The following is a 13492-nucleotide window of genomic DNA, read 5'->3' on the forward strand; positions in this document are numbered from 1 at the left end:
AATGTCTCCACCAAAGTACTTGCTCAGAAGTTGAAGGAGAAAAATATCTCTGCACCTATGCCACCCAGATCATACCCACCTTGACTGACTTTGGGCCTGGTCATAGAATACCACATACATGAGGTTACAATGATGAAACTTGGTATTTTATGCAACTCAAACATTATATATGAATACAAGCTTAAAAAAAAAAAAAAACCAAGCGGAATCCCTGACCACAGTGCATGAAAGTTGGTCAGAGTTGGTGTGGCAGATTTCCTAAAGCAACACCTCAGCAGGGAAGAAAAACCCCACTTTGGGACAGTTCTTAAATTGCAGAGGTAGCTTTAACAGACACATCGTCAATCCTAATTACGTGCTCCAACACTTGGCTCTGTTGAGATGCATTATTACTTAAACTAAATTTGATCTCTGCTAAATTCATACAAAGGATTTTAATAACAACTCACTATTTTGGGAATGTATAAGGCAAAAAAAAAATGGGGAGTGGGTTTGGGGAAATGAAGTAGACCTAGATATCCCATTAAAAATAACCTACATGAGACAAATACTGCAATCTCCATTGCAACAGGAACATCAGATTACTCTTGTTTAGTCGCTGTATGCACGGCTAGGTCATTGCTGGGTATTATCGCATCCAGCAATTCCTCAAATTAGGTGAGTTAGAGATGGTCATCAAGTGGAACTCTGGATGTCACTAAGGTCTGGGCAAACTTTAACAGAAATAATTGAAGTGCTAGGGATGGAGCTTGGAGAAGCCTGGCAGACATGGCTGTGTACGCATTCCACACACTGCCCATCTTAGGGAGTGCAGACAGGCTCACATGAGTCTCCAGATATTTAAAACAAAGTTAGACGCAGGCAGGTCAGTAAGAAAATGTTCATTCCAACCAAAGAAACACAGCTATTAAAGATTCATGTTTATTACTAAGATTAAACCTTGATAAGTGGCTCAAATCAAACACAGGGAAGCATATCACATGATCGGACCTATTCACACTTTTTGTTTTCACAATTAAAATGAGGTATTGTGGCTTCACAATATTTTAGGATGAATCGTGTGATTTAATCCAGGTTACAAGGAAGAAGAAAAGGGATGTAATTGAACAATCACTTCCTAAAGGGAAAGAAGTCAAGTGAAATATCTATGAAGGTGACAAGCCACAGAACACATTTCAGAGGAGCAAGTAGCATATATGCACAATTTTATCCCTAACCTTAAAATTGGTAAAATTGATGATTATCTCTTAAGTTTAGCAAACCACATGCATTGCAGTATAAATCAAGTAATAGAAGATAAAACGGAATCTCCATTACAGCATTTATCACATACATGAATTATTTGAACTGACCAAGAATTTTTTTAACTATGACAATTTCTGTAATTTTAAATTACTGATCACAGAGGCTAAGTATTACAGTTGGTATACACATAATACAAATAATCCATACACAACCTGAATTTAATACTTATGAATATTGGGGTAATAATTAGTAGCAGCAAGGTAATATTGTTTCTAGAATATGATCTAAGACTTACCATCTTGACACTATAGATCTATAACTGATGTGTTATTAGTGCTATAAACTGATAACAGGTGTGACATTGCAACTGTACAGAGCTGCCAAAGGCCTATATGACTTTTCAAAGTGCTATGCTTCTTAGTGGGCTTGACACTGTGAGCAAGCCTGTGCTATCTGAATTAAGTGTTGGTCCCCATTTCAGGGCTCCAGTTAAGCATAGTGCTAATGCCTGGGTGAGAGAGTAGGAGGCAGAACAATGCGTTGGAGAAGAGTAAAGAGTAACTATCACGACAGTCGGACCGCACCTTCTATCAGCATCTTGTGATGCGGTCACTGGCAGATGACGGGGGACGCTAGTAGACAGGAGAAAGTAGCATTCTGTGAAGGGCATGGGACAGAAGGACAGGAGGACAGAAAATGCCTCTGGACTGTCGATGCAGTCGCCTCAACAGCCTACGCTTCTGAATTCCCCCCAAGGGTGGGAGGGCTTAGTCAAACCATTTTGTTTTAAAATGGGCTTGATATATCCTAAGAACAAGTTTGCTGGAGTTGATGCTAAAACACACTTGATGCGAGAGCAGAATATCCTTATCTCAGGAGATTTTCAACAGTGTCCAAAACTTTACTATTGTTTTTTTTTTTAAATCATTAGCATCATCACAGGGTTGCCTCCGAGTTCGGCTAGCTCAGACATGTGGCCGTTAGTGCCAGTTTTTGGAGCAGAATGCTGGGGGAATCCAAAGGTTGTGGAAATAGGCGGTCTCCTGGGGCAGTAAAGAGCTGATTAGAACCATCTGGAAATAAGGGGAAGTTTACATCGACACCACTTGTTATTCGGTCAGTTCACTCTCCTGTGTCCCAAGGTGATGCTATGGAGTATGAAACCAGGGTACCAATTACAAGGAAGCAGCCTAAGAAGAGGGTTAAGATGTACCAGACAGATCATGGACCAGTCAACTGAGATTTGCATCATTACTAAAGATGAAAGAACCAAGGACAGGTTAGCCCAGGATCAGTTGCTCAGCTAAGGGAGGAGATCTCGAGGCTGTGGCCCATTCATTATCTGGTTCTGTATCCCAGAACTTAATAGACCATTAAGCACATCATAAAACTTCTGTTATGATGTTGTTGTGTAGCCCTTTTGCTTCTTAGAGAAGACAGCAATGTCCTTTCAGCCTGAATTTCTTCTGGGTCTTCACCTTTCACTCTGTGCTAATGGCCGGGCTGTATCATGCCTCTTTGGGATTGCTTCCTACTGGTAAGACTGAAGAAAAAAAAACCCACATGGATATCCCAATACACCAGAAAGCTCCATTTAATCTCAGACTGCTCCACTTCGTTGCCTTCTTGAATAGAAGCATACATTTCGAATGTGAATATGAAGTTATGAAAGACCTGAGATTCTTAAGGTTTGTCATTACCTCTGCTCAGATCTTGTGCTTTTCTTTGCATGTATATAAAATCCTGGATTTGAACTCTTAGTAACTATTCTAAAAAATTCAAGGGATTAGACCCAGCACTAAAGAAAATAATGAGTATCAAATCTCAAGCAGCAAATATGAGCATTTTTTTTGCATGATTTCTAAGACTGCCATGATGTCAGACCAAATCCTGAAACACTCATCAGTCCCTTCCATCACGTCTACCCTGAGATCTCTCTTCAGTCCTAAGAACTCTCTCTCTATCCCTAACAGACATGGAACTTGAGCAGTTCAGTGTTCAAGCTTTGAGTTTTAACCATCAGAAACCTAGCATGTCTGGCCCATCAAGGAAACTGGGCCGTGCTGGAATGATGCAGAAAGCGCATGAAGAACTCGGTTCAATTTCTAAAGGGAAATGGCCCCCAATTCTGTGAAACTAACAAGCTAACAAAGCAGCATTTTAGTTGCTCTTGACATTGATTCTGAACAATTGTGAGAGCCCGATTTTGATCTGAATGATTGCCAGGAATTTTGAGAACACGTGACATGTGGGGGTCAGAATTCTTACTGGTAACTATTGCAGAATGAGCCATGGGAACTAAATTCTGTTTATTCTGTCCATCTCACCCGAGATTCTACCTGGTCTCCAAGGAACAGGATACATGCAGCCTTTACATCATTGGAAGCCTTTGTCTTGGGGCAGAGATTTGAATAATTACCAGGGAAAACTGTGAATAACCCTCCCCCTTACCCCTCAGACTTTCAAAATGTCAACAAGGCCAAGACCCTAAAGCAGCATGGAGGAGCTAGCGCATGTGCTCACTACAGGAGCAGGGGCCATACACGTGGCCGTGGGAGTGTCCTGTGCTTCTGTGTTTTGTTTGACGGTGCAGCATGCAAATACTGGGGTGCACGTGCATGTCCTAAGTGAAGTACAACTGTGCATTGAAGAACAAAAGGAAAAGACGAAGTAAACGATTCACTGAACAGTCGACAGCCTTAAAGTGAACTGGATATCTGGTGCAGATACCCACTGACACGTCGGAGCCCCGTAGCACCAAGCACCTGGACAAAGCTGCGGCTCCGCTAAAACAGAGCAGAGTGGCTCTCCTCTGTCTCCTTATCTCCTTGCCAAGTAACAAAGGGTTAATGGATGGAGAACGACCTAGACCCCGGTAACTGATTGAAAATTAAGACCAAACGAACAAACAAAATGCAACAAGAAAAAGAGAAAGAAAAACCTGAGGGTAGGTCAAGGTTCTCAGAGCTTCTTTGAGAGGCTCAGTATCATAATTGGAGGGCCATTAAGACGACGAGGGTACATACTCCTATGCAATGAAGAAGCCCGGTGCAGAGAAGAAGGCTCCACCAAATTTGACAAGATCATTCTGGAAGCCTCCTCTGGGATGGATTAAAATTCAAGAACAAGGGGAAATTAAACCAGGTTTTCCCAGAGGCCTTTGTGCTGTGGCCTCCATGGACTATGGAGATTACAAAGTCAAGGCCTAAATTACTTTAGGAAGAAAAAAAGGCCAGATGAAAAAGAGTGATGGGCGTGCATGTGTTTTCAATAGCTTGCTCAAGATCTCCTCACTGCAGTCAGCATGCACAACCTAACTAGGAAGCCAAAGGATAGATATGAGAGCTCCTAGGAGAGGGTCCAGCAGTCTCTGTAAATGCCCACTCCCCCCACACCTCAGAATTGCCTGTTTATATTCCTCCTTAGGAACCTGGAATCTGACATCTCCTCAGGGATTCTCAGGTAGGGCTGAGGGGTATCAAAGCATGTCTGTGCTCAGCTGTTCTTCCTAGCGCCTCTCTTTCCAGTGCTCTATAGAAGTGCCCATGTAGTTTTTCATGACCCTTTCCCTTCTGTCCCAGTGTATGCCTTCGGCAGTGGCTTCCTGGATCGGGATCTCATCCATACCTATACACCATCCTCAGCAGGATTTGGGGTAGGGTAGGACCTCTACAGCAAAGTCCAAGATCACTCACAGCCCTGAGATGCACCATCCAGTGCGTGGGTGGAAGACCACAGCAGCATCCATCTTGGGTAGGAAAAGTCCAGTAAACATCTGTGTGAGTGCTCTTGAGGCAAGAAACATTGCAGATGCTTGCTCTCTGAATAAATAATGAATAAATACAGAAAACAAAGGAAACAAAAGAGGGCTCTTATCAATTAAAAAAAAACCACTTCTTATCAATTAAAAAAAAGAAATCCCCTCTTGAGTTTCCAAGCCCTCGCGCAGAGGTGGCTAGTTGGCGGGATGATCCACAGAAAAAAGACCAAAGGGAAAAACAAGCGGAAATGTTCCAGCATTGCTTTTTTTTTTTTTTTTCCTCACTTGACGATATACAAGTCACCCTACATATCCCCGAGGTAGTCTCGTTTGCGGGGTTACAGACTGGCTCCGAACCCGCTTGGAACTGTCTCCTTTAACGCCATTGCACATTCCCACACATCCTGTGTCAGCCTCCAGTGTGTCACGGACAAGCAGCCTTCGGGTTAGCGTTGTGTCCGCTTAGCATTGTGTCCCGCAGCAGACCAGGTCCCAGGCAGACAACCATCAAAGACTGATTCCAGTGCCGGCTTGAAGACCTCGCTCCCAAGAAGTCTGTGCCAAAGGGACGCAGGGACTTTCCCGATAGTCACTTGGGGAGAAAGCTACAGGATTAAATCAAAGAATTCTGGCATGCAGCAAACATGCACATTTAGCTCCTGTTGGGCCCTCACACAAATGATTCCCCACCACCATTCCTTTCATTTTAAAGAGGGGGCCCAAAAGGAAATGAAAAGAATCAATACTTTAAGTCAGGGAAATACAGTTCTGATGCCAAGGGTAGTGTGCACTGTTTACATGAAAACTTGAGGGGACCACTTCCGGAGCCAGCCTGTGGCTGAACAGTGTGGTAATAAACAGGTCTTGCTCTCGTACAGAAGTGGTGATATTGTACAGTTCAAGAGAGAACCTGGAGCTTGGCTTCCTAGGAGCCCCTCAGAGTTCTTGGTTAATGGCAAAGACCTCCCAGAGGGTGGTCTATGACTGCATGCGCCATTGCTGTTCTTCTGACCAGGAATGCCTTTCCGATTTAGTCTTCACACAGGCTCAAATGCCCCCAGAAGACGATAGGAAGCTGGGTCATTTAAGATGTTGCATAGCCCATGGAATCAGGAAACCATACTTCCGCCTTCTATTTGCCACCATAAGCCACTGGGGAGATCCTGACCTTGACCATATAAAATACGCATTCTTCCCTTAGACTTAAATTTTTAAAAGTCTCATTTAGGGAAATGCAATGAAAATCCCCAGAGTTTTATCCAAATAGCTACGTGAGGAAAGGGGGAGGGCCCTCTTTCTCTTCCTCACTTCTCCAGGACTGACCAGCAGTGAGCCTTCCTAACTGGAACCTTCGAGAATCCTACCTTAGCTCAACAATCTCAACATCAAATTAAACAAAGCATCAATTCAACACTTAGTCAGAGCTCGGTCCTCTAGAAGGTCATTCAACTCAATCACGGTCGTGGCAAAGTCCACCAGGTCCACGAAGTCAGATGTGATGATGTTGACACCCATGGCTCCAGGCTTTTGAGTCTTCACCCAGTCGAGGATGGCAGGGAGATTCCTACATGGAGAAAGTATTGGGTGAAAAGAAAACAGATGGACAGCAGTGGTTAGAACGACAATTCCAGAAATGGAAATAAAAACCTTTTCCTTACCACAAAAAAAAAATATATCAGAAACACACAAGCCCCTGGGGCTCCTCTCACTTACGTTCCCGGGCATGTGGAACCAGCATTCCACTGGAGAACTCACATCTCCAAGGTTTCTCTCATGCAAGAGACAATATACTCACAGTATCAGAAAGACAGCCATGTTAACAAGATCTCACAACACCGAGTTGAACAGTTCTCTTATTGTTAGGTTCTCAGGGCTCTTCATGAAAAAATTCAAACATACAGCAAACTGATAGAATTTTTGTAGTGAGTGGATCCACCACTTATCCCTTACCATTAACACTTTACTATTTTGTTTGCCACATACCTATTAATGCATCTCTGTCTTCCTATCAATGCTGCTTCTAGTTTTGACATACTCCACTTGGAAACATACATAAAATCCCTTACATACGTCAGCATGCATGTGATTAATTGCATTTTTTCTTTTTATAGTACCATATAGTATTCCATTGTATGGCTACAACATAGCTTATCCATTTTCCTACTATTAGATATAGCAGTTGTTTTTAATTTGGGGTCATTATGAAAAAACTAATATGGGCATTCTTCTATGAGTCTTTTTATGGGCATCACATTATTTTTCTTGGATAAAAATCAAAAAACAAAACTGGTCTACGATAGGAATTTGTTTATATTTAGTTTTATAGGAAACTGCCAGACTTTTCTTCAAGAGGACCGTTCCACTTTGAAGTCCCACAGGCCAAGGAGAGAAGCTCTGGACAGTTACTACTATCCCTAAAAATTGGTGCCACAAGTGTTTTGTAGGCTTGTCATCCCAAAGGAAGTGTGGTGACTCATGTCTGTGACCCAAGCACATAGAAGGCTGAAGCAGGAGGATTGATGGGAATGTAGATTCGCCACTTGTGCTCCTTCTTTTTACAAATATCTATCCAACACTTTGACAACTTTTTCCCACTTAGTTTTCAAACTTTTTTTTGTATTTTCATTCAATCTCTGAGGGTTTCATGCAATGTATTTTGATAGCATTTGCCTTTTCTTTTTTTTTCTTTTTTTCTTTTTTTTTTGATTTTTCAAGACAGGGTTTCTCTGTGTAGCTTTGCGCCTTTCCTGGAACTCACTTGGTAGCCCAGGCTGGCCTCAAACTCACAGAGATCCACCTGCCTCTGCCTCCCGAGTGCTGGGATTAAAGGCGCGCGCCACCACCGCCCGGCCCTTTTCTTCTTTTAAATGTTGAGCTTAAGAAATTAATTTTACATCCTGGATTAACTTTCCTTTTGTCATAAATATTTTACAAATATTTCTTCTGTCCTGTAGATTGCCTTTAATTTTCTCAATGAAATATTTTGATGGGCCTGAATTCCTTAATTTTGAGGGAGTGTAATTTGTCGATTATTTTTTCTTTTTCTTTAAAAAAATTGATATGTCCTTATGAGGGGATGTGCATGTGTGTGTGTAGAGGTGTTCACAGAATCTAGAAGGAGTTGGATCCCCCAAAGCTGAACCTGGTACTCTGCTGAGTCACCTTTCCAGTAAGTACTCTTAACCACCAAGCAATCTCTCTAATCCCCCATCATTATTTTTTAATTTCTGTTATTTTTTTTTAAGAAACTCATTTACTTTCAATTCCCAAAGATTTCTTCCCATGTTTTCTGGAAGCTTCGGGTCTTCTTCACCCTTATTTTACTCTCTAAAGCTATTGGAAGTTGTGGTAGTTCGAATGAAATTGGTCCCCATAATCTCAGAGGGGGTAGCACTATTATGAGGTGAAGCTTTGTTGGAGTGGGTATGGTCTTGTTTTTTTTTTTTTTTTGGTTTTTCGAGACAGGGTTTCTCTGTGTAGCTTTGCACCTTTCCTGGAACTCACTTGGTAGCCCAGGCTGGCCTCGAACTCACAGAGATCCGCCTGGCTCTGCCTCCCGAGTGCTGGGATTAAAGGCGTGTGCCACCACCGCCCGGCAGGGTATGGTCTTGTTATAGGAAGTGTGTCACTGTGGGGGTGGGCTTTGAGGTTTCCTATGCCCAGGATACTGCTCAGTGTCTCAGTTGACTTCCTGTTGCCTGCAAGATATAGGACTCTCAGCTACTACTCCAGCACCACGTCTGCCTCCATGCCTCCATGTTCCTTGTAATGATGATAATAGACTGGACCTGAAACTGTAAGCCAGCTACCCCTATTAAATGTTTTCTTTATAAGAATTGCCATGGTCATGGTGTCTCTTCACAGCAATAGAAACCCCAAGACAGCAGTCAATTTTTGCAGAAGACATAACATAAGGGTCAGGGTTTACTTTCCACACAGATAGTTAACCCAGTACTGTGCACGGCCCCTCAACAGACTAATATTTAATCATCTGTCTCTTGACTATAGTTGCTGGGGCTTTTTTATAAACAGAAGGCTTCCGATGCTACAGAGGCTCAGAGCAGATGACGTCAACATCACTTTTAATCCAATGTGACCTAAGTGTGAGGAACACGGAAGAGCAGAAGAGAGCAACCAAGGCCACTCGCTGTCTGGCATCACGGTAAACACAGCTCAGCTCACTAACGATGCCTCAGCAAAGGAAGGTGGAAACTGGCTTACATTTGATGGTGGGACTAGGAATTCTTCGTGTTGGGTTTGCTCTGGCTAACATCGATGGCCCCTTGTCTTCTATTACTCATGCCCTCTCTGGTTGTCACTTACCCCAGTTCTACTCTCCTTTGAAGCTGTCCTCTCTTCTGCCTCGTGTACCCCCCACCCCCTGCTTTGTCTTCTAGAGTGATGTTTACACTTAGGCTGCATTTTTCTACCTCCTCTTTCTTCTTGTCTTACGGTCATCAACTAAGTTCTTCTCTCACTCAGTGGGATCCACAGTCTACCACAGGCTAAAAAGAAAAAGTCTTATAGATCAATTTACATCTTTATTTTAACAGCTGCTTGTGACTCACGATTGCTCTCCCTTTTTTTGCTGGGACTCTTGAAGATCTTAATGTACTAAAATTCCTCGTCCCTCTGCTCCACTTCCCTGTGAAACAGGATGCATGGGAAAGATAGTACCATAGATAGTAAGCGTTCCGTGCCATGCCGGCTTGGCGCATGCGTCATGTATTTGGCCAAGGAAAGGGGATCAAAAACGAATGAGTAAAAAAAGTAGAGAGAGAAAGATTTGGGGAGCAGGAGTGAGAAAATTCCTTCATACGTCCACACAACGAAATGTTGGGAAGAGGCGTTGAAGACACAGAACCCTGTTAGAGACAAAGACCAATGGTTCACAGCACTAAATGAAGGACACTGGTGGGGGTGATGAGCCTGTTACGTTCATGGTTTCAGAACAGCCTCCGTCAGTGTCTATGTTTGGAGATCCTGCGCCATCTGCTGGTCATTCTGGGGAAATACTTGACAGCCTGGAGGCACCCCACCACCACTCTCATTGAGCAGCACCTTGGAGGATTCCAGGAGTCTGCATGGAGCTTTGGGGAAAAGCTAAGTAAGTACCTGTGGTCTCCAGGGACAAAGAGGTCTGTGTCAGCTTTGGGTTGCATGTGTCAAGCTTCCCCAAGGCCAGTATCAGATGAACCGGATGACGTAAGGGGAAATGTAGAACCCACTGGCATTGACCCGGAAGGGAGATCGCTGCAGAAGGCTGGGCCAGGTATTGCCGACAACAATCCCACAGGCTGGAGCACTCGACTTAAAGCTTCCCTTTGACCTTGAGGCCACCTCAAGACAGGGTTTCTCTGTAGCTTTGGAGCCTGTCCTGGACTAGCTCTGTAGACCAGGCTGGCCTCGAACTCACAGAGATCCACCTGCCTCTGCCTCCCGAGTGCTGGGATTGCAGGCGTTCGCCACCACTGCCCCGGCCACCTCATTTCTTTACCAGTCATTGTGACAGGCATTTTCAGACTATGGTCCCATGAGCTGTTATTTCCCAGTGGTGCAGAAAAGCACAACCCAGTGACCTCAAGAACTTGTGCAGGGTCACCCTGTCACCCAGAGCACTGTGTCAGCTCGATTGGGCTGCTGTAACAACACATACAGTAGTGACTTCAAATAACTGAAGTTATTTTCTCCTGTTCAAGAGATTGCTAGCCCAAGATTAATGCTGCTGGGCTGGGCTTTATCTAAGGTTTTTATTCTTGGCTTGGAGGTGATTTCCTCCTCCCCTTATTTTACCCCCTCCCTTCCCCTTCTCCTTCCCCCCACCTCCCCACCCACTGCACCCCTGTGATATTTTCTCTGTGTGCATACACAGATCTCTGTGGCCTCTTTGCTTTTGGTTTGTTTGTTTTTGGAGAGAGTACCATATATTCCAAGAGGACCTTGAATGCCTGCTCATTGCCTCCCAGAGTCATAGGATTACAGGCCTGTGCCATGCTCAGCTTCTATTATTGTCTCTTCTTGGTTTAAATTTCCTTCGGACTTCAGTGAGAACGCATTAGGACCCACCCTAAAGGCCTTTCAACATAATTACCTCTTTAAAAGCCAATTCCTCCAAATACACTCAAATTCAGAGGCAGCAGGATTAGGGTTCTATTCTATTTGATGTTGCAGGATATTTGTTTATACTGTGTGAAGATGTGTCACTGTGATTACCTAATAAAGAGCCGAATGGCCAATAGCTAGGCAGGAGAGAACAGGGGGGATTTCTGAGGAGAGAGAGGAACCCAGGATGAATCTAAGAGCCTGAGAGACGTCAGCGAGACATGAAGGAAGTCAGACATACAGAATGGAAGACAGGTGAAAATCTACGTGACAGACATGGATTACTAGAAGTAGGTTTACATTATACGAGCTACTTGAGAATAAGCCTAAGCTAAAGGCCAAACTTTCATCATAAGTCTCCATGTCACTATTGGGGGGTTGGCAGTCCCAAAGAAAGTTCGATAAGAAAGCTTGCTACAATTTGAGACAAATTGGGGCTCACTATATAGGGCTGGGTGGCCTCAAACTCACAAAGATCTGTCTGCCTCTACCTCTGGAGTGCTGGGTCTAAAGGTATGCACAACCACACTGATTGGGTTAGGATTTTAATTCAGGGATTTGGGAAGAGGAAGCATAGTTCATGACCTTAATAGGGACCCTTACAGGCTTCAATCCTGGGCCTCCTGACTCAGTCCTTGTCCCCTTCCAGAGTTCCAGTGGCCATCTGGTACTCAGTCTTAGACAAAACTCACCTGCATTTGATTTCACTGTGAGTACTACGGATTTGAATTCCAGGTTTCTCCCAGTCTAAACCAGATCAGAAATTCAGTTTAAATGGGTGGTGTATGTTTGTGGCTTCTTTCCAGGATGATGAACCAATGTGAACAGAATCTCATACGCAAAGTTCAACTGAGAATTGGGGATTAGCTTCCCACTGAGAAAATTACCTCCAGCAGTAGGAAGACACTCTCAGCCTTCTCTGGGTTTGAGCTGCTGATCAGTGCTGGGATCAGCTAGACAGCTCCCCTGTGTGGTTAGCTAGATAGGACAGTGTCTTGGGGTGCTGGTGCTGGGGGCGGGGTGGGGCTATGATTACTCAGTGGTAAAATGACAGTCATGTGATTGGCTGACACTTGGGAACAGATTCCTGACCAGAGCCCTGTTTCTCTTTCCAGTTGATGTGCAGGCACAGAAATGTAGGGCCACACCCCTAATACTCCCATGACCAGAAAGGTAGCTTCTATTTAAGGGACACATTCGCACTACCAGCAAGGAGATCTTGCCTTTGGGCTCATGCTCTCTTCATTATAACTAAATAAGGGAGGCTGGGATTCATGGGCAGCCAGATGGAAGAAGCATCAAAGTATAATGATATGTGGGTTAACCAGTGTGAACTGACGAGATCCTGGCACTGCTAACTCAGTCGTGGGCTTGGGACCACCAAGGAACAGGACACAGGCACCATCTCTGCTCACACTACACAGGCTGAAGTCCAGCAGTCCCGACAGACTCTTGGCTCTTGGAAGCTCTGTGGGGCTGGATCACTTAGTTTCCCTGAGTACTGTCCTACCTGAGCACAGAAAGTCTCTTAGATGGTGGCCCCTTCTCCCCTTCAAGAGGCTGGCCTGGGTTTAAGAATCATATTAAATCATTTGCAAAAGAGGCATCCTTTTATTTGGAATAAAGGACTTATCCTTAGTCTGAAATGGTCTCTTAGGACAGCTGCGCCCACAGATTTGCAGTGGAGTGGTCTTCACACAGCTCTATAGAAATGTTCGTGTCAATTTCTGCTGAAAGACTGTCCACCGGGCAGGGGCTACAGACTCATCTCTGTCTCTACACCTGCCTCTTCCTAGCTACTCTTTCTGTTTTTCTTGAAATTTCAAATTTTATTGAATGAAAAAATAAATAATGTTAAGCTGCAAATTTACCAAAAGCATGAGGAAAATGGAATGGGAACATGAACCTATAATATGTGAAAAAAGTTGATAATTCTAGGTCCTTTAAAGATACCACACTTGTTTAAGTTTTGTTTTTTTTAAGTCAAACATGGTAGCTCACATTTATAATCTCAACACTCTTGGAGATTGAGGCAGGAGGATTAGTCAGTCAGTTTGAGGCCAGCTTGGGCTCCAGAGTGAGATCCTATCTCACTTTACCATACCCTCGACTCCTCCTGCCCCACCCAAGCACACAAAGAGGATGACCATATAGCCTACTCATAGCCTCTCCTGGCTTTGAACTCCCAATCCTCTTGCCTCAGCTTTCCAAGTGCTGGGAACTGCAGGTGTGCAGCACCATGGCCAGCCTATGGGATTTTTTGTTTGCAGTAGAAGACAGTTTATTTGGTTGAGACTTGGAAGAGCTGCATAGAAAGGAACCTCTTGTTCTGTCCATGGTTGACATTGTCAGGAGTTTTCAACAGGAAGGAAGATCATGGTTGTT

General features: G+C 43.9%; 1 protein-coding gene across 1 annotated transcript in view; it reads right to left on the reverse strand.

Annotated features, from left to right (window-relative positions):
* Positions 1-905: 905 nt before the first annotated feature.
* Plcxd2 (phosphatidylinositol specific phospholipase C X domain containing 2) overlaps positions 906-13492 on the reverse strand; it is a 56795-nt gene continuing 44208 nt past the window's right edge. The window contains exon 4 of the mRNA XM_052740821.1: positions 906-6569. Within this exon, the coding sequence (XP_052596781.1) occupies positions 6413-6569 (157 nt within the window). The 3' untranslated portion in view covers positions 906-6412. The remainder of the gene's footprint in view (positions 6570-13492) is intronic.

The sequence above is a fragment of the Peromyscus californicus genome, unplaced genomic scaffold, assembly GCF_007827085.1.
Source record: "Peromyscus californicus insignis strain IS unplaced genomic scaffold, ASM782708v3 Scaffold_16__1_contigs__length_79575227, whole genome shotgun sequence".
Lineage (NCBI taxonomy): Eukaryota > Metazoa > Chordata > Mammalia > Rodentia > Cricetidae > Peromyscus > Peromyscus californicus.